Below are 19,760 nucleotides of genomic sequence, written 5' to 3'. Positions count from 1 at the left end.
TGACGTTCCTGGGAACAAGAATCCTTGAATATGAACGTGGTTACCTCTGATGATTTTTGCAGAAAATAGAACAAAGAGCCAGTGTGGTGAAGCTGTACATTAGATCACTCCACCTCATAATAAATGACAGTACATGTTACACTTGTTTCAAGCCACATAGCCTCATGACAGAGCAGCCTTTAAATTGTTATGGATGGAGAGTCCCTGCTGTCTCTATCCTTGCCACCACTTGCTCACAAACATAAGAGTTGTTTTGCTGAAAGTGCTCTGGGCGGCATGGGGGAGCATTTTTGGGGTAAATGCACAGAGCCCGGTCAAGCTGCCATGTCATGGAAGCGAATTTCCTTTATTTGTTTTTACAGAAACAGACCTGCTTAGTTGGAGTTTGTTTCAGCAAAACAAAAATATTAATCTCCATGACATGCGTGATGTTTTTTGTCAGGATGTATGGGTCTTCTCTGTTGCTTCTTACTGTTTGTGGCCACCTTGCCTATGATGACGGCCCAGAGCAGGAAAAGCAAGCAATAGTAAAGCCAACATGTCTTGCTTTAGAGAGCTGTTGACTGCTATTACCTTTTCATCTTGCCTTACAGCATCAAAGCAATTGATGTACAGGAAGAAGGAAAGGTAAAAAAATAAAAAAATAATAATAAGCCCTAGGATGCGACCGCTAGGTTGTGTAATTTTGAAGGGGCACGCATGCATTGAACATGCATGCGCACACCTACAAAATGATGCAATCCAGAGGCCACGTCACCACACTTTTTTTAACATTAATGGGGCCTGGGTAGTGAGTCTGCAAGGACAGCCACATGTTGTGGTGGAGGCGGTGGTGGATTAGGCAACATGGAGGAGAGCCGGGGGGCACCGAAGCACACGGGCAAGAGGGAGCAACATGGGGAGGCTGGGTCTAGGGGGAACACAAGCATAAGAGCACACAAGAGCAACATAAGTGTGGGTGGGGTCTACAGGCACATGTGTGGAGAGGGATGTGCAGTGTAGAGAAGCTCACTGGTGAGTGTTGGGAGTTTGGGGCAGAGGCGCACGGGTACAGAGAGCGAGGTTAGAGAAGCACATGAGGGAGACAGCTTGCAAAAACATGCACTCTCATGGAGTGCTTCTACAAAAAGAAAAAAGCAGCTCTAAAAATGCGAGCAGTGAAACTTTGGCCAATCATCCGAGGGAGTGCCAAATAAAAGAAGAGGAAGTGAAGCAGAATGCGCTGACAAACATGCAATAAAATGAGAGTGATAATTAATTCAGCCAACAGCAAGCAATGGGTAGGTTCTAAACCCACTATAAATTAACAAAATGTCTTGCAAGAGACAATGCATGCACTGTCTCAATTGAGACCTAAATCGTTTAGGAATGCCTGTCCAAAATATGGTGGGCCTTCTTACTTTTATACTATAGCTGCATTAGGCAGATTGACTGCAGCAAAGGACTTCCAATGGCAGAGCTTGGTGATACCAAACCAGATGATTTCCTCACCTCACTTCCAAATGCAATAGGGGTACAGCTGAGTCAGGCAGATGGGGTATTTGCCTATTTCTGGGGAGCTGCTTTGTTTTCGTGCCACTCTAAATCACTGCATCGTCTCAGTCATTAAACTTTGATCAATCCCTTAAGATTTACCAAGACTCCTTCGAAAGTTGTACCTGTCGCTAATAGGAGGCCGCACTATGCATTCACCACCAGCCCATAAAAGCCTTCTGTTACTTGCAGTGTACACATGATCATTTGCTCTAGAACCCTCCTACTGCTGGAAAATGCATTTTCTTTACTGATTTTATATTTGACCCTACATCAGGGGCAGCCGGTATTTTTCTATACTCTCTAGATATATACCATCTTGTCCAGAAAATCAGTGAGTATACATTGATTCATAGTTGTAGGGCGTGACACAGAACCCGTTGAGTATTCGAGAGCCCCATGCTGCTGATATTCAAGCAGTGCATTTTCTCCTAATAAAAAACAGATTTTGCATTTCAATGTATAGTGACTATTTTATGTGATTTTTAATGTGAACTTTGCAGGATGAATTGTCTGAAGGCATTCATCTGTTCTGCTGATGTGGAGGGATCCGAGGGGCTACATTTCAAGTATATAAATGGAATGGCCAACTATAAGGATGGAGTGGTGTTTTCAGAGCATCAAGGTGTAGATGGGTGTGTATTTCTTACTGAATTAAGTACTTTAGTGTACTGAGTGGTTGCTGTATGAGTCAATGAGGTATGGATGGGGAAACTGTTTTAAAGAGATGTCACAAAGTGTTGTTGAAGTTTTCACAAATGAGGCACTGCATCTTGCAGAGGATCCAGCTATGGTTAGGCTTTATAATGTTCAGGAAGAGTATGTGGATTGTAAGGGAAACTGAGTAAAGAATTGTGGCGGCTAATGAGCTTCACAGTCTTTGAGGCATAAGGCTTGTGTGACAGATGGATGTATCTAAGATATGGATGTATTTTTATCCGTTTTTTTGCTGCAAAGTATACTGACAGCCGTCCAATATCCTTACCATCAGTGGTCCGAAATCTTGTGCTTAGAAGCTCATCCCCCGAGAGTTTTCCTTTTCTTCCGGAAAAGCTGACTCTTGGACACCCAGACAAACTGAAAGAAGAACCAAGACATAGTTGAAGCATTCCACAACGGCTTGTAGTAGTAATATAGAATGAAACTAAGTGCACACTAACCATTCTTTGAAAAAAGGTGCCTCTCAATTACAAAACAAAGAAATGCCCTCATTTCTAAAGTATGTGACATGGAGATAAAGCCAAAACGAGGAGCATTTTATTCATCACTGTTTTCTTCTGGCCACTGTAATGATTATATAGAATCGTAATGTGTTCAAAATGTTGTGTGAAACTGCATAATTATTTTTTTTAGAAACTTAGGCAGTTACATGGGACTACGTTAAGCAAGTGCACACCTCATGTTAAACAGTATTTATTGCACGTTATTGGCAGGAGACATGTTTCAGCTGACAGTGTCTCTCAGCAAGACATGTAAAACTAGAATAAAGTTATATGTCGAGGGCATTAAAAGGAAAATCAAATGAAAAAAACCACATCCCTAAACCACTATCGACATGTTTCGCCTGTACAATTATCTACGCAGTTAATTTCTGCACAATTCATTAGCATAACAGTCTCTTAAGTCAGGAATAACCAGTTTTACAGAAATAACAGATTTAAAAATTGAGCAATCAGCGGAGAACTTCCAGAGTCACCTCATGGAGTGTATCTGAAACTTAAGCCTTTTAGTATCTCACAATCAAGCAACTTCCACAATGTCTACCTTTCACTGCTTCTAAACATTTTTGTCATCAAATCCAGACCGTGTACTTAATAGAGTAGAAACAAAGGTGTGGAGTTATCCAGAGCTTTAAGTGGGATGAAAAAACTGTGTGTGTGGGGGGTCACTCAAAGGGGCGTGGTCAGCGTAAATTAAGGGCTTGGCTTAAAAACACGAAAGGGGAAAAAACGGACCGCCTGTGCACAACTCAGAGCCCGATAAGGACCCGTTACATGGCCCCCTTTACAAAACTGCCGGTTCCCAGCACCAGTGAGACCCGACCCACTTAAAGCCCTGGAGTTATCCAACAATATGAAACGTATTTAGTAAGAGCAAGCAATTTCTGAAAGTGAAAATTCAAATAAAATCAATTCTCACTGTTTCAAGTACACCAAACCTTATCTTAAAAATTTATATATGTTGTCTTGTTTGAGCGTGGTTATACTTTGAATTGAAAGCACAAACACATTCTATCTACATAGAAAACAAAACAAAGTTATTTTCTGAAAATACCAAACCAAAGACACACAGTGGCAAAAAATATGCTTTGGCCCACCCAAAAGTCACCACACACATAACTCCATGTAGAGTGAGTATGGATACAGTGTAGATAGAAGGAAAATGTTTGACTGGTATTTTATTCTCCCTCATAATGCTTGCATGATGAACTGTCATGTGAAGCCTGCATACTTGGCGTACCTGCGATGCGTGAGGAAGCTACCATTAGCATGGCCAGAGCCATCGCAGCCTGGCGTTGGACAGGATGGGCCCTCATTCTTCAGCGATTTCCAGGAGAAGGCAGAGCCATTGAGAGATCCTTCCTTCTGCCGCCGGGCAGCCAGCGGGCATCCTGAGGCACTGCGGTGAGAAGCATATTTGCCACTAATGTGGCCGAGCCCATCACAACCTGGTACAGGGCACCTAAACAGTGAACAGAAGAAAAAAAAATCACTAAACCGTTGCATATTACAACATTAGCAGAGTCTGTTTTATATCATTGCTCAATGACAGTGGGACTCTATACCCAGGGAAAGTCTATACATCCCCTTTCCACACCATACTGACTTCCTGTAGTCTTGGCATACAGAACCAAACACAGGAGGTGCATTCATTTTACAGCATGACAGTCTATAGGATGGTTTCTGATGGAAGATGCACTCTGATGCCCTTTTAGTATAAGTAAGCTGTAGAGGTCTACATGTAGAGGTTTATTGTGAAAAGCTGACAAGGAAAACCATAGCACTCAATGCGTAATCATAGAAAACATATAAGGTCCAAACAGCAGGGACTTGTGTTGAGAAGAGTTTCACAGATTGGAAGTGATTCAGCTCGATACAGCGGCTTCTCAAGGTCCTTTGTTTGGTAAATAACACGGTGATACTACTCAGTCTCTTACATGTTATCCCCACAAGGTGTTGGAACCATTTCGGACATATATGAGAAGATCGGTTGTCCACTCTAGATTGCGTACTTTTTGCCTCGTTTACACTGTTCTTTACTGTTCACAACTTTTCGCATCATTAGTAGCATGTGACATCCTTTTAAGTGCTGCTCTCTGAAACAAAACAATACACTGTTCCGATTTGGTTTCGGCATATTCTTCCAGTGCCAGGATTTAAGCCTTGGAAAAAGTCACTGCGTGACAAAACACGTGTCGGCTGTTATCCAGTACTGGGAACTGAAGAATATGAATTTATGAAACATGAATGTACTGAAGACCATTTAATCTATGTATCTCTGTAATAATGAACATTTTCTTCTCAACACAAGTCCTTACTGTTTGGACCATATATGTTTACTATGATTACACATTGAGTGCGATGGTTTTCCTTGTCATATAATTGTCTCATTCAATCTTTTGGTCCACGTTTGAACTCACACCTCAGGTAGTAGGGTGTGTGATAACGTCAGGAGCACCATCCCAAACTTTCTTGTGCTTTTCCTCTATTACTGCAATCCCACTACAATTTGTACATCAACACGAGGTGTGATTCTTAGTCCACTACTACCCTCTTTTGTAATTGTGAAAATGTGGTGGGCAAAGGAAGAGACAACCACTCTACAGTCAGAAATACACTTCAAGCTACAAACTCAATAGAGGTTTTTGGAGTCATAATGGTCAGAAGACTGGGAATATAGGAACTTTGTGGCGACCCTGCCATGTAAAGTTTCCTTATAGCAATGCACATGCGATTAAATGATTCCTGATTACTGCATACAGAAACAGTAATCAGAAACAGAAAAATGGTGACTCATGATGTAGAAATAACCTAATACTTCTCAAACCAAGCTGCTCCTAGCTGTGGTTGGAATTGAAGGAAGTCATAGGACAGGGAGGAGCCTGGTCGCAATCCTTGCAGCCTAGGATCACAAGTAGTCTCTTACGGCAACTGTGATGGGACAGTGGCCCTAATTTCTATCTACTGTTATTGAGACGTGTAGATGATTACCAGGATTTTAAGTGTCTGGTTTAGAGGAAGCTCCTGGTACTACAAGGGGATCAACTTCACTCAAGCCCAGTGAACACTTACTTCATCAACTCAGGATCTTCCTTGTCGTCCTTGGTAGGAGTAACCTTTAGGCCACCTTTCTTGGCACGGGGGCAACCTGACAAACTACAGAAAAAATGAAACAATGAAAGTGGTTATAGTCAGTGATTCTTCAACATGCATTCAGTCGATGCTTCTACGTGACTGCCATTCTCTTGCATAGCGAACAGAAGACAATGTTGAGTCAAGGTAGCAAAGCCAACGTTCGAAAGCCTTTTTAAACAATATTTTTAATGAACCATTTTTTATGCACATGTCGCAAGTGGCACAGAAATACGGCAGAATACAAACATTGCAGCACAACATTCCACTCCTTATGTTGCCAACTATTAGCAATGGTGCCACTTGATGGTTAGGACTAGAAACAGTGTCACACGTTTTGCAAATGCCAGGATTCTTGCATGAACCTTTCTGCAGAGAAACCTTGTTCCATATGAACCTTGCTCTATCTTTAACGGTCAGTCTGCGAGGATCCGAGCCTGGGCATGGTTTCAATACGAGCCCTTAGAGTTTTCATCAGTCCTCCCCTATCTCTTAGAAATTCATAACGTCTGTCCTTGATGAACAGGGCTCCACACATTTCATTGTGAGCGCTTGATGCTAACATTCTCAAAATGATATAATTCACTCTAACTCACTGTGGTTAATGTAAGAAAATAGCGAATTCACAAAGTTCATTCTCTAGCTAAATGTGCAGAAATTAAATAGAACGTTTCCCCACTTTCAATTAGTCATTACACTATTGTGCCCAATGTACATTCCCTTTATGATAGCACTTATAGAAGTGAAGATTGTGAGAGTACACAATCTTGGTATTCTCCACCATCCTTCATCCTAGAGCAACTTGAAAAATTGAGGCCTTATTCTGATACTCAGTTAATGCCTGCCCCCTTGTATGCAGTGAGGTTTTCCAGGGGTGCCCCCCTGAGACGGTCACTGAGGAAAGTCCTCTGTTTTTTGCCCACTGAGCCACTAATGGATTTTGAAGTACATGTATAACACATATGCCAGTAGTGCTGCTTCTGGCCCACAAAAATTCTGATACTAGGTCCCTGACAAGAGCAGAATTCTTGAATTCCCATAGCAGCTTCGGTACTATCTTAAAAAGATGGTCACATATTTCTCACATACCTTTTGTTGCTGAGAAGGCTTGTGGAAAGTAGGCGATAAGAGGCTTGTTGAGTGCGAATGCAGGAGCATAGTAGTACCATAATGTATCTGTATTTGTGCCAAAGTTAAAGTGCATGTATGTATTTTTTGTAGGTTGGGTGCGTGTTTGTGTTACAGAGGCATAGAATATATATGTGTGTACCCAAGGTGCAGGGTTTGTGTGGGTGTATTTTCCAGCGGTGTGGTGGTTCAAGGGACACACAAACAGGTTGAGCTCATTAATTGCACCGCAGTGTGTGTCTTCTAGAAATATGGTTGTGGAGTGCCCCAGAGACTTGGGTCTGATTTAAGGTTTGACTAAATGGTACTCCGTCCATCAGGGTGACGGAGGACATTACCTTGGCCAACCTGTCAAACTGCCATCCTCAAAATTTTAAAATAAATGTACACTGAAAGCAACTGCCCTCATAGCCATTCCTTCAATGTACAACAATATTTATGGACAACCATTTACCAAACTTTTCCAAAGTTTTATTTTCTTTTTGTCCCTCACTGCCAGGTTTTTCCTAATGGGAATGGACAGAAAAAAACCATTACACCGGCCACACTAAGTAGTGCGGGCAGTGTAATACCTCTTGATGGCCCCTGCTACGTCAGGCAGTTGGAGTAAACTTTCAGTCGGTAGAGCAAACATCAATGGAAAATGTAAGGTCCACCTGTCTCTAAATGAGGCACGCAGACCGAGGGTTTTGCGGAAACAGTACTCCATCAAGTTTGCAAGTACCTTGTCCGCCAAACTCTAAAACAGGAACTTAGTATTTTAGTAAAGTAACCCCAACAAATGTATAAGAAATATGCATGCATGGAACTGCAGCTCAGGAAACATAATTTTACTTTGTTCATGCTCCAGCTGATGTATATGCTGCTGATAAAGGTGAGTGATTTATTACAATACCCTGTATAAAAAAGACAGTTATACCCGAAGACTCACCTTCTATGCGATGCATAATTTCCTGTGATGTGACCGGAGCCATCGCAGCCGGGTGTAGGGCACCTAAGGAAAAACACACCGAAGGATTTAGGAGGGGTAAGGTGCACAATGGCGTAATGTGACTGCATTCAGCATGAGGCCATCAAATCCTACCAAATAGAGATGGGCTTAACAATGTTCCTAAATTCCCATCCAACTCGGTTTCCTTTGCTTATTTTAAAGTCACTCTTCCCCACACCATAAGGAAAATGTATTCTACAAACTGCCTACTGATACACCCTGGTGGGCATATTTATGACTGCCAATAGCTAAACTTCTTCTATTAATGCTTTTGGAGTTGTAGAAACTCTTCAGCTGAGATTGGTGTGAGGGCTTCTTGAAGAAGAGCAGGTTGAGTGGTGGTCCGACTAGGTCTGGTGTCCCTGAGAACTATGTCAGCGTTTGAAAATTCTACGTCTGATATGTGTGGAGTCTTTGCTCATGCACATGTCAGGATCTGTATTTTAGAGGCGCGAGGATCTGATGTGATGAGCTGCATTCTGCAGTCAATGCGACTTGCAGGTCTAGCAATTGCAGACTCCATACTACCCGCACTACTGGTACCATATAGAGAGAGAAATGCTGTGCTACAAGCACTGGAGTTGGCAAACACGGCTTGCAGCACAAGAAGAGATAATCCATTGCCCAACACCAAGCAATGGAGGTTGTGGCGTCAGAACCAGAGGCCTCAAATGTAAGCAAGGCCTAACTGGGGTGCCAAAAACAGCCCTGTTAAAATACTCAAACAAGCCCCGCCCCCTACCTGTCCTCTTACTATCCATTTTTAAACTCTCTCTCTCTTCTTTTCCCCCTCTCTCTCTCTGATCTTTCATTTTCTCTCTCTCTTAAAGTCCCCTGTGGTGCCTGCAATTAATTTCGGAGAGCTAGGTAAAGTGACAGAGACACCAACAGTGGGCTCCAGCCACCCGGATAAATGCCTGATGGAATAAAAGGCGAGTCCAGCCCTGACTGTATGGATCTCTGTACATCATCCCAAGAAAATTGTGTGATCTTCATCCACAGAAATGGTGGATTCTGTATCCCAGAAGTAATATTATGCTCAAGCCAATGTGCTCTGTTGCCTCGGCCACAGAGACAAGTGGATTGGTCACAGAGACGAAGGCTACCAGGTCATACTCTGTCCCTTTAACAATAGCGGTGAAAGACAATGTGTATCTGATGAACCCTTGACTCACCTACTTCTACTGACCCTAACTAGCAGCATTAAAGTACATCACTGAACGAAAATTTGTAAGCCCTATACTACAACGAACCCAGATTTCAAGAAGGCATGCAGGTGTGCCTGGTACTTTTGTCAACATATGTTGTCTGTGAGAATCGGAGTTGGAGCCTGTAAACAATTCAGGGTTAATATAAAATACATCAAACATACAGACTATTGCAAAACAGGACCCAGCATGCACGTATCTTATGAGGGACAAAAACATAGATTGCTTTTGACTCATGTCCCAGGATCTGTTTTACGGATTTTAACAGTCTGCCGTCTGTTATCTGAAGAAAAAGCCAAGATATTTATTGGGAAATAATTGGTTATGTTTTGCTAGACGATCCTGGCACATGGTCTTTGGCAATGCAGGAAGAGTATTCCCAGTGTTGAAGTCCTGCATGTAAGGAAGTGAAGTGTAAAGAGATGTCTTGGGCTTACTCAAACTGCAAAAGAGAATCTTGTAATTGGGGGATATTTGCAAATCACTGTGAGAATCGTAGTAAGCCAAATCTACACTGACCTAGAAATGAGTGACAGGTGGTTTTCTGTTCCTTAATAGATACAGGCGGGAGCAAGCCTTCTTTTAATGGCTTTGCTCACCCCAGCAGTGTACTAAATATACAATTCGGGCCAATCATCACTGAGGCATGCATTACTACTGAACGCCTTATTTATTGAGTGTCCTTTGACCAGACTAAACTGTCAACTGCGTCATCCTTCTTTTACTTAAACCCACAATGAATAGGGTTGAGACAAACTCAATTCAACCACAGACTGAATACACAGATCAATCACAAACCAAGACTGGGATCAAAATCGTGTTTTTGCAGGTAAAATGTATGTGTAACCAAATGATACTTCGTGAAGCCACTGTGGTTCCTAAGGCTCATCAGCCATGTGTCACATGCAACAGGACCCCTATACCGCACCACCCTTCTGATCCATCTTGACCCTAGTGTGTAATCCAATCCAATGGTCAGTCAGATGGTCTATGGTGTAACTCAATGGTTTCCCTACCTTGTGTGCCTGTGTGGCCCCTTCACATTTCTCCAATCATGCAGTAGATACAAACACTGAAATCAATTCATTTCATTTTAGGGCACCAATTACATGTGCCTCAAAGTGCTTACATCACAGCACATTCACTACATACCCAAATCTACAACTGAGTCTGCTCTTGGCAGTGACAGCTTAAGGATTTTGAGAGCCCTGGCCAAGAAATATTTTAAGGACCCCTGTTTGGAATAAATTCACATTTTTCTACCCTTTTTTCCTAATTCAAGCCCTATGTTGCCTAATCATATTTGATTATACATTAAAGAATAAGATACCAAAATAAACAGGAACGAGCTAGAGAGAAAGTTCATCAGCGGGCCCTTAGAAGCGGGCGGCTCTGGGCAATTGCCAACTTTGCCCACACCTTAAAACGTCTCTGGCTTTTGGTTATACAAACTCACTCCTGCGGCAGCTGCTTGTTTTTCTGCTTCTCATTCTATGGCGTTCTCCAGAGTGAGTACACAGGGACCCCTCACGCCTGTGCTAATCATCAGAGCACTTTGTTGGATCTTCGTGAAGATTACAAAGACCAGCTGTCGGTCACAGTGGGAAATAAAGTTCTCACTTGCCCATTTACTGGTAGAAGGACGTACTAGCAAGAAACGAAACGTAATTTCTAGAGGACCTGCACATGGGAACCTTCATAGGCCATACTCATACCTTTTTGGTTGAAAGACACTGCCATTCTAAATACATTCAACATCTAGTCCAACCCTCACTTTATTGACTATGGAATTGGTACCAGCACCCAAAAAACTACAAGAATGCTGGATGAAAATGTTTTGCCTAGCACACTTTGGAAAAGTTTCAGAACAATTTGAAAATCTCCTTTGAACTTACAGCTGAAAAAGAGGAAATACAAGGACTAGGGAATATGGCAACCTATTTGGACCAGGTCATCAGATACTAACCAGTGAGCCCGCACATCTCTTTACCTTACAATGTTACAAAGTGGGACGACAGCAGAAGAGAAAGTAAGAAAGTAAAAAGTAAGCTGCCAACGGAAAATCTGCCCACAACCCAACTTCTCCCATCAAATCTGTCGCAGTGAGCGGGCTGGTTGCAAGATCATGGAAGCTTTGAGGTTACTTTGGGGGTGTAGTTTTTTTTTGTATCACAACTCCCCCACCACACCCATCCCAAGCGGTGCTGAAATAAATCTATCATTCTTGCCATTTCTGTTTGCCCTTTTTCATGAGTTTCCCATGATTTGTGCTGTTTGTCTGAAGAGTCAATTTATCAAAAAAATACTTATTTTTCTAACCAACTGGATTTCATAAGCATAAGAAGAGAATCCAGCCATTTAAAAGAACACTATTCCAAATGTTGTCAATTTTAATGCTCACTTTATTGTTGTGAGATAGATGAAATTCTGAGGGGACCTCTGGGATTTGAACCTGTGGTATTTGTATTAAAATAGATCTCACAGGCTTTGCCTCCTTTTTTACCCCCAAAATTCATATTTAAATGGTTTTGCATGTTTGCATTGCAAAACCCGTATAATTTGACTTTGAGGATGGTATGTCCATGACTATTTTAATATGGACTTTGTTATTGGTTCCATCCTGGATAGCCACCATGGTTATTCCATGATTTACCCCTCAAATTGTGACAAGGACCTGGGTCGGAACCGTGGGTCCAGATACAGGAGCCTGAGTAGGTAGATTTTGGTTGGCGTGACTAAGAAAAGAGGAGGAGACAGAGGAAGAAGCTAGAGCACGGCCACATGGCGAAAGGAGATCAAGTTTAGCGCAAACATACTTGAGGTCAGCAGAGTGAGCAGCCATGAGGTTTCTGAGGCTCTTGTCAGCAAGAGGGCAACCAGAAAGACTGAAAGAGAAGAGATATGATACCTGGGTAAGCCAAAAAAAAGGGGGGAGAATAGACCAAACCATCAGCGCTATTAAAAAATAAGCCCAAAAAATAAACCCAAACGCTGTAGACCTGTAGCTTTGGAGAATACCATTGGGAGGGACAAACCTTCGATGAGAGGCGTAGTTTCCAGTGATGTGTCCACTGCCATCACAGCCAGGGGTTGGGCAGCTGAATAAAAAAGATGCAGAAAGGGTTAACTCCTTGTTTCAAAGATGTGGTTAGCTTCAAAGACAAAGAGCTCAAATTAAATATTTAAAGGGGGGTGGAAAGTTTTACAGAACGGGAACTTCAGCAACAAATACCCGCAGTTGCAATAGGGCACCTGTCACAGGTGATAACTCTTCCCAACCCATTGTTGCTTTATGAAAGAGAGGGTTTAGAAAGCACATTTTAGTATCATACTGCCCAATTTGGGCCTAGGGAGACAGTATGCTTTCTTCAAAGGGCATTTGAAAATAGTGTGCATGCATTGCACTGATGAAACTCTAACTCAAAAGTCTACATTTTAAGAGGACTTTTGTGTTTAGGTAATGTGGGCTCAACATTTCCACAAATTAAAACAATCTTTGTTCCCATACTACAGAATACCACCTTTCTAACCCTTTTCTCCTGCACAGCTATGACTTGAAAAGCTGAGCTAAAGCACGCCATCTTTAAAGTAAACTTGGGATAAATTAGAAAGACACAAACAGAATACATTCCTCAGTAGGACTGACAATGGCACTCAGGACCGACCTTCATTAGACAGGCCCGTCTGTGGCCAGAGACATGGATCATTGGGCAGAAACAAAAATGACCAATGACAGGACTACTTGTCAGAACCAACGAGCCAATAAAACAGTTACTGTGCAGAACTAAAAAATACCAAAAAAATATTTAATGTTCAGGGCCAACAATGGTCTACTATATTTAAAAGTCAGGACCATCAATTGCATACTGCAATAGTTAATGGTCACGACCAACAATGGCTGTCAACAATGTTCAATGGTCAACGTTACTAGGCACAATCGACAACTATCTCTACTTAAAATACTGGTCAGTTTACCAATATGACTAACTATAGCTACTTCACTATTACTAGGTAGGGTCAGTCATGGCTAACACCGTTTAATAGGTATGACCAAAGAAGACAAACATGACTCATTAATGCTTAGGGCCAATGGACAACACCATAGGTGCGATTCATACTCCACAGTAGAATGAGTTTTTAGTTCTGTAAGGACTTGCTTCCTAATGGAACATTTGTTATATTCTAGAATATTTTATGCATTTACAGCTCAAATATAGCATTACACAATTTCCCAGAACGAGAAACACATGGTTGCCACCTGTAAATTTAATCCTTTGGAGTGAAGAAGGTATGAATTATACCACATAATCTTTTTTTTTTGTAACTGTGGCAAAACACTAATTCAGCATTGGTAACTGGCAATATATATCAAGATCAGAAATCTTAAGGGATGACCTTAGTGCTAGCCTTGCTAAAAAAGCCATCTTTTCTAAGTTTGTTTGGAGTATCAACTTTATAGACGCGCTTGTAAGCATATCTGACAATACATGTGCATAAAGAATGTGATCCATTTGCCTTCGATTTAACGGGCTCCCCTTTAGTTTCTGCATTATCCCATCACGGTAACTGAGCGAGACAAATTGATCATTGCCAAAGGAATCCTGCATCCTTACTTATCAGGCTACATCTGACAACACTCCACAGGTCTTGGTCAAACTCCAGACCATCATTATAAGCGACAGAGGTCTAAGAAGCAAGAAATTACTTCTACTTGAGGAACCCAAGTTCAATTAATCCACCACCAGCAAACAGTCCTTCTTGGTGGCTACATGATCAACAGACTTGCTTTTCACTCCCTTCAGGACACTAACTCCTTTACTAGCCCTCAGAAAACAACTCATAACTCATTTGTTTAAACGGTTCTTGACTAAATCCCCTACTGTTATTTCTCCCTCTCACCTGGAGAGATAACAATTACTATCCTGTGACAATATTCTTTAATTAGACTGCTGCTCCAATCTATCCTGGGTGATACTTGTCCTTTTAATTGGAGGCTATCTGCAGCTAACCGTTCCCTTTACTGATGTAATCCCCGTTCACGCCTCCTTGATTTTGAGTTATATGTTAAGCGCCCTCATACCTTAATTGTTCTGGCTGTTATGCAAATCTTAAAATAATAATAATTACAACTTGTGTATGAGGTGCAGCTTTCTTTTAAAAAAATGCAGTTTTCTTTAAGAGTGGCAACTACTTTCCAACACATGGGCAACAGGAACAGAAAAAAACAACCTAAAGCAGTGGGTCCAAATAAGAGCTGAAATGAAATCCAAATTCAAGTGGCAATTTTAAAACAAACATTAGTGCCATTTTAAGGAGCCAGAAATGGCTTTTGGGTTTCTCAGTCTCGAGGTTAGAGTGCACAAACATTTCAGGTAATGGAATCTCAATCTATGTTTATCTGTGGCTCATAGTGTAGGCAGAGGAAAACAATATTAATCAAATTACTTTACATTAGAAACATTAATTCCTGAAAGGGAGGTCATATAGCGAGTATCTGTGGTGCCAAAATCTCCCAAACACCTGTGCAAGGTGAACCATGGGGTACATTGCCTCCAGGATCTGCCAGACTGTTTTCAAAACACAGAAGCGCCCACCCATAATAATCACCCAGATACCTAATGTGGTCAGGTGCAAGCAGACCTGGGCTCCCAGGTCCCCGCAGAAGGCTGTCTCCTGAAACTGCCAAAACGTATGTACATTTTCTTTTTGTTTGCAAATTATTACAACTTACTCATTCAGGAGGGATCCTCCTGCTTTCTTTGCTGCATCGCCCCCTTTTGGACTGGGGTACCCCCCATCGTGTATCGGCCGAATATCCCGCTGTGCAGCAAAATATCTGGGTGGGAGAATATCAATTTTTCACGTAAGTTAAGTGGGAGATCTGTGTGCTGCCAGTCAGTCAGTTAAGGAAGCAAAGGCCCCATCACATGACTGTGCTATCTTGTTCTGTATCACTTTTCATTTAGGTTCATGACAAGTTACCACACATGGAATTGCGATTGCGAGGGAACAAGCAACTGCCTAAGTACAGTTGACAAGTCTTTACGCAGTTTTAGCTAATTGTACGGCACCCGTGGTCATGCATGGGCCCACCAAAGCTAGGAAAAAAAACCTGAAGGATTCATTTGAAAAGAAACCACTTCCTTGGCACAGTGTCTACAGAAAGTGTACACTAATATGCGGGCATTTCAAAACCAAATTAAGGAGGGGGGAGGATGAAACTATGCTGTGCCTTTGGGAATGCTGCACATATTTAAAACCACAATGTATGTAAGGCTAAAGATAAATGGTCTAATAATTTTTATATTTACTCTGTTTGTGACTTATGATACCAAGTTAGTGGCGTGTGGTGGATACTGGCTCAAAATAAGAGTTGGTAGAACATAGTCAAAAACTTTCCCTGTGTGTTATTCGCTATGGTAACCATACTGTGACTGACTGGGATGCCTTGCATGCTCATAGGCAGGTGTGAAGCTACCAAAATATGACTAAAGTGTCTTACTTGGTGAAACTCAAAGAAGAACAACAATAGCTCAAAGTTACATAATTATCTGAGCAAGCCACGACTCTGCATTTTAAGAATGTGCCTTTCCCTCACAATACCATATGAGGTGAACATGCATCTTCTTCATTTGAGACTTGAATGACGGCAAGATGTGTCTAGCTCTTAGTTTTTTAAAGATGGACTGTTGGGCGTGAACATCACAGTTGGAAAGTGAACAAAGCACATGTTAAGAGTTCTTCTAAACATATTTGTAATGTAGAAGTAACACAATTGTATGTCCTAAGTCAAAAGACTGTGACTCACGATAGGAGTTCTTTCTTGTTGTCCTTTGACATGAACTTGAGCTTGAAGTTGGTTAATGTCACTTCGCCTGGATATTTACGGTCCTCAAAGTTCTCCTCCTGCATTTCCTGATCATCAGCCTCCGAAGAAGAGAAGGAAGCAGCTGCTTGTTCAGACTGTATGGCAAAAAGGAGCCAAGACAGACAGTGCAGAGTTGGGTGGGAGTGAAAGACAGTAAGAGACAAAGAGACAGAGAAGCAGAGAGGCAAAGAGAAAAAAGTCAAGTAAAAATATTGTTATAATTGGAAAATCTGAGTCATTGGTTAAATTCCAAACTCAGACCAACAATAGCTGTATGGGTTGAGTAGTGAGCATAAATACAAAGGGCAGACTTCATCATACCTGTTTTTCTCCATTATTTTGTTGAAGGTATCTTTATTCCATGTATGATTTTATAGAGTAAAATAGGCATAGACACTGCTCATTTGGTTTCCTAGAGACACTAATTTCTCTTGAAATTGAAAAATGTTTCTAATAACTTCAACTATGAAGGGCTGCTCTTTACATACAGTGAAGATGTCTTTAATGTGTGTGATACACTGGACTCGCGCCTTATGTCCTGAACATTTCTTTGCAACCTAAAACTTAAATACAGTGGAGGAAAGCTTCAAACATTTCCATGTTTCTTATTTTAAGCATGAAAAAGTAAGCAAACCTATGAACACACGCAGAACATATTCCCTGAGCGGGGAGAGGTATTATACATGCTAATGGAGATTAGTTTAACAATTTTCCAATCATTTTTATGCTCACTGAGAACCTGAGCCTAAGTTTCAAAGAATATAGGACCAAAGAGGACATCAAAATACCTCCCAATAAGCATGTTTTAAATCTAGGTGAATATTGTTCCTCTCAATGAACAGAGCACAAGAGGCAGTTAAACGAATCTGAGGACGGAAGTTATTTTGAAATAATTGTAGGTTGGTGACAGTACCTCTAGACAATCACTCTAGCAATCGAGATGTTGCAAAACCTTCCTACCTCTTCCGGCTCCTCCTCTCTCTGCCGGTGTGGTTTGGTGTAGTCAATGGGGCCGTCCCAGTCATCCTGCCGCGAGGTCTGGCTGGACTGCGGTGATGTCATGGTACTGCTGCTGGCACTGGTGCTGTTTTGGCGGTGGGACACATCCGGGGACTTCATGCTGGGGCTGCTACTGCAGCTGCTGCTGCTTGGAAAGGCATTGTCCCGCTTGCGCTGCTTGTTCATGCTCAAGTCAAGGGTACCATTCTCATCCACTTCAATGTCTAGAGACTGAAACGTCAAAGGGAGATCTTCAGTTGGCCCACAATCCCTGCTGTGCTATTGTTTGCTACATATAAACCCACTGCCCATACAAGTTAGGGCACAACCAGTGCAATTCACCCTATAATACTGAGTGGAGGCGTTCTTAGGCCATAATGTTCTTAATTTGCATGAATGATTTCACTGCACACTCAATGTTGGCATTCATAATACCATGAGCTGATTCAATGGAAAAAAAAATTAAACTGTACCCAGAAATTAATACGATTACAGGCCTTACATACTCCTCTTTGTACGTGTACCAACACTCTAAACAGCTCGTTACATGCCCTCAATCATATTCCCTTGCCATTCTTTTACTAACACCACACTCCCTCGCTAAAACACTATTGACTTCCTGCCTCTCTATTAGTCCATCTACTTCTTATATACCATCCACTTACTACAATCAAACCATTTCTTTATCCGTGCTCTACATTATACGTGGACCATCAAATCCTAACGAACATTTAAGTTCTTGTGTCATGGGCAGTAAGATCACACCTCCTTGTGAGGAAAACCAGTTACCCATGCGCATGTAGAAAAATTCAGTCACTTTTTACGGTCTGATGCTGCTTCCTTCTTGCCCCTTAGAAAGGGCATGTAATTAACTTCAACATAGTCTTCAGAGGCTGCCTTTAAAGCCATGAAGCAAACAACACATCTATGTATGAAGTCAGTACCAGTTCCATGGGATCGTAAGCTGACAGCATAATCAATGGAGAAAGGAAAACTCACTTTATATAACTAATTACAGCTATCGGCATATGGTGGAAGTAGTCGGATCAAGTAGAATACAATGTCAACAAATGAGCAGGATGTGTGCCACCACAAACTTTCTCCAAAAATGCAAGATTAGGCCTGAAGAAGGAGACAAATGGATCGCCAGTGCTGTTCGGTGGCCAACAGTAAGATGCCTCCGCCATCAGCCTCCCTTTGTCAAATAAGATGTTATGTCCTTCATAGAAATGAATGCGGTAACAACAGAACCACGGCTGGGTGATGACATCAGCAAACGAAGTATCTATGTGAGCATCACTATGCCCCTCTATCCGCACTGACCTCCTTCCACTCAAGTACCTACACAGCAGTGCTTTCTTTACATATATATCGATAACAATCATACACATGCACACACATCCATGTACTAACATCACAACACTATAGCCCCACTCTTTAGTGAAGAAGCTCTCAAACACGTGAAAGCTGCTTAAAATGTGAAATCTATTGGTCCAGTTACCCTTTCTACCTCTGTGCCAGAGCTCAGGTATCTCGCTACAAAGTCTGCCCAATATACAGATACTTCCTATGAGCTCTACCCTTGGACACATACTCTGCAAGAATGCAATCCCTTGTTCGAGACACCAAATGGAAAGTTCTCCTTCCAGCTCAAGCTGCTTCATCAGATGCTCATGCACACCCTGATACTTCCTAGAAGGTGACTGTCATCCAAAGCTGCCTCTCAGTATTTCCACAATTACTATATTGTGCTTCTTTAGGGGCTACAACCAGACATAGAACATTAGGTGACTTCTAGCCCAGCCATGGATCCCCCAGAAGTTTTGTGTTTCGCCTACCTTGCCTGGATGATCCTGCTTTGCACTGAGATTCTCCGGCATTTCCCAGCAGCGGGTAGACAGGTTGAGGATGGCAGTGGCAGCCATGTGCGCAGCTTCAGCGTCATGCGTGTAGTCGAAGCCTGTGGAGGAGGAAGAGGTGCTCTTCATGTAACTGCTGGAAGGGCTGTGGCTGGGGGAGGGGGCCTTTGGAAAAGATTTGGCTGCAAAAAAGAGTACAGAGGATTGGTACAGGATTGAAAATCCTCAGTCCGTTTCCTCAAGTGTACAGACGCCCAGTGAATAAAAATGGGCCCAGGAGTAGGGAATTATGTCCCCAGAAAAAGATTGTCTGTGATTCTTGAGAAGATTTCTTCCCAAACAAGATCACACAATCAACACTTCTTACTATTGCTTCATTTCGGCAAAGAGGGTTCTCAAGGACAGAGGAATTAATTGCAATAGTTTAAACGAAGGCACAAGGGAGGTGATAATCATGGTCATTTGCTGACCACGTTTGATATAGAACTATGAGAACCTGAGCTTTCTGGTTAGCACAGACCTTTATGTTTGTGCGCATGACTGTCTGCAAATATTAATAAATACCCTACTAAAGAGCCCTTGGCCCATCTAACCTCCATGGAAAGAGTGCCTCTCTTGGGAGAAGGTGCCTGCTGTACCAGACTCTCTTTCAGCATTGGGAATAATGTTTTTACTCTGGTCAGCTCTCTACCCTGGCTTGAAAGTGTTTAATAAGTGTTCCTGTTTTTAAATAATGCCGCAGAAAGCTTCCAGGCGCTTAGGGTCAGTAAAAAAGGAGACATAGATGGGAAGCAAAAGAAATATGTGGCAAAAGGGGAGGGG

The 19,760-nt window shown here is 42.0% G+C and overlaps 1 protein-coding gene across 7 annotated transcripts in view; it reads right to left on the bottom strand.

Moving 5' to 3' along the window:
* MYT1 (myelin transcription factor 1) overlaps window positions 1–19,760 on the bottom strand; it is a 124,414-nt gene that overhangs the window by 10,172 nt on the left and 94,482 nt on the right. For 5 of the 7 annotated variants that reach the window (XM_086932793.1, XM_086932794.1, XM_086932795.1 and 2 more), the window contains 10 exons: window positions 18,918–19,120; window positions 17,041–17,310; window positions 16,021–16,175; window positions 14,944–15,048; window positions 12,248–12,310; window positions 12,029–12,097; window positions 7,945–8,007; window positions 5,826–5,909; window positions 3,994–4,215; window positions 2,519–2,610 (listed from right to left, as the gene is read on the bottom strand). In XM_086932793.1, the coding sequence (XP_086788919.1) occupies window positions 2,519–2,610; window positions 3,994–4,215; window positions 5,826–5,909; window positions 7,945–8,007; window positions 12,029–12,097; window positions 12,248–12,310; window positions 14,944–15,048; window positions 16,021–16,175; window positions 17,041–17,310; window positions 18,918–19,120 (1,326 nt within the window). The remainder of the gene's footprint in view (window positions 1–2,518; window positions 2,611–3,993; window positions 4,216–5,825; window positions 5,910–7,944; window positions 8,008–12,028; window positions 12,098–12,247; window positions 12,311–14,943; window positions 15,049–16,020; window positions 16,176–17,040; window positions 17,311–18,917; window positions 19,121–19,760) is intronic. The other 2 variants (XM_086932797.1, XM_086932796.1) reach the window with 2 other exon arrangements.

This window comes from Lissotriton vulgaris, chromosome 7 (genome assembly GCF_964263255.1).
Source record: "Lissotriton vulgaris chromosome 7, aLisVul1.2, whole genome shotgun sequence".
Taxonomy (NCBI): Eukaryota; Metazoa; Chordata; class Amphibia; order Caudata; family Salamandridae; genus Lissotriton; species Lissotriton vulgaris.
This window is presented reverse-complemented; position numbering and strand designations above follow the sequence as displayed.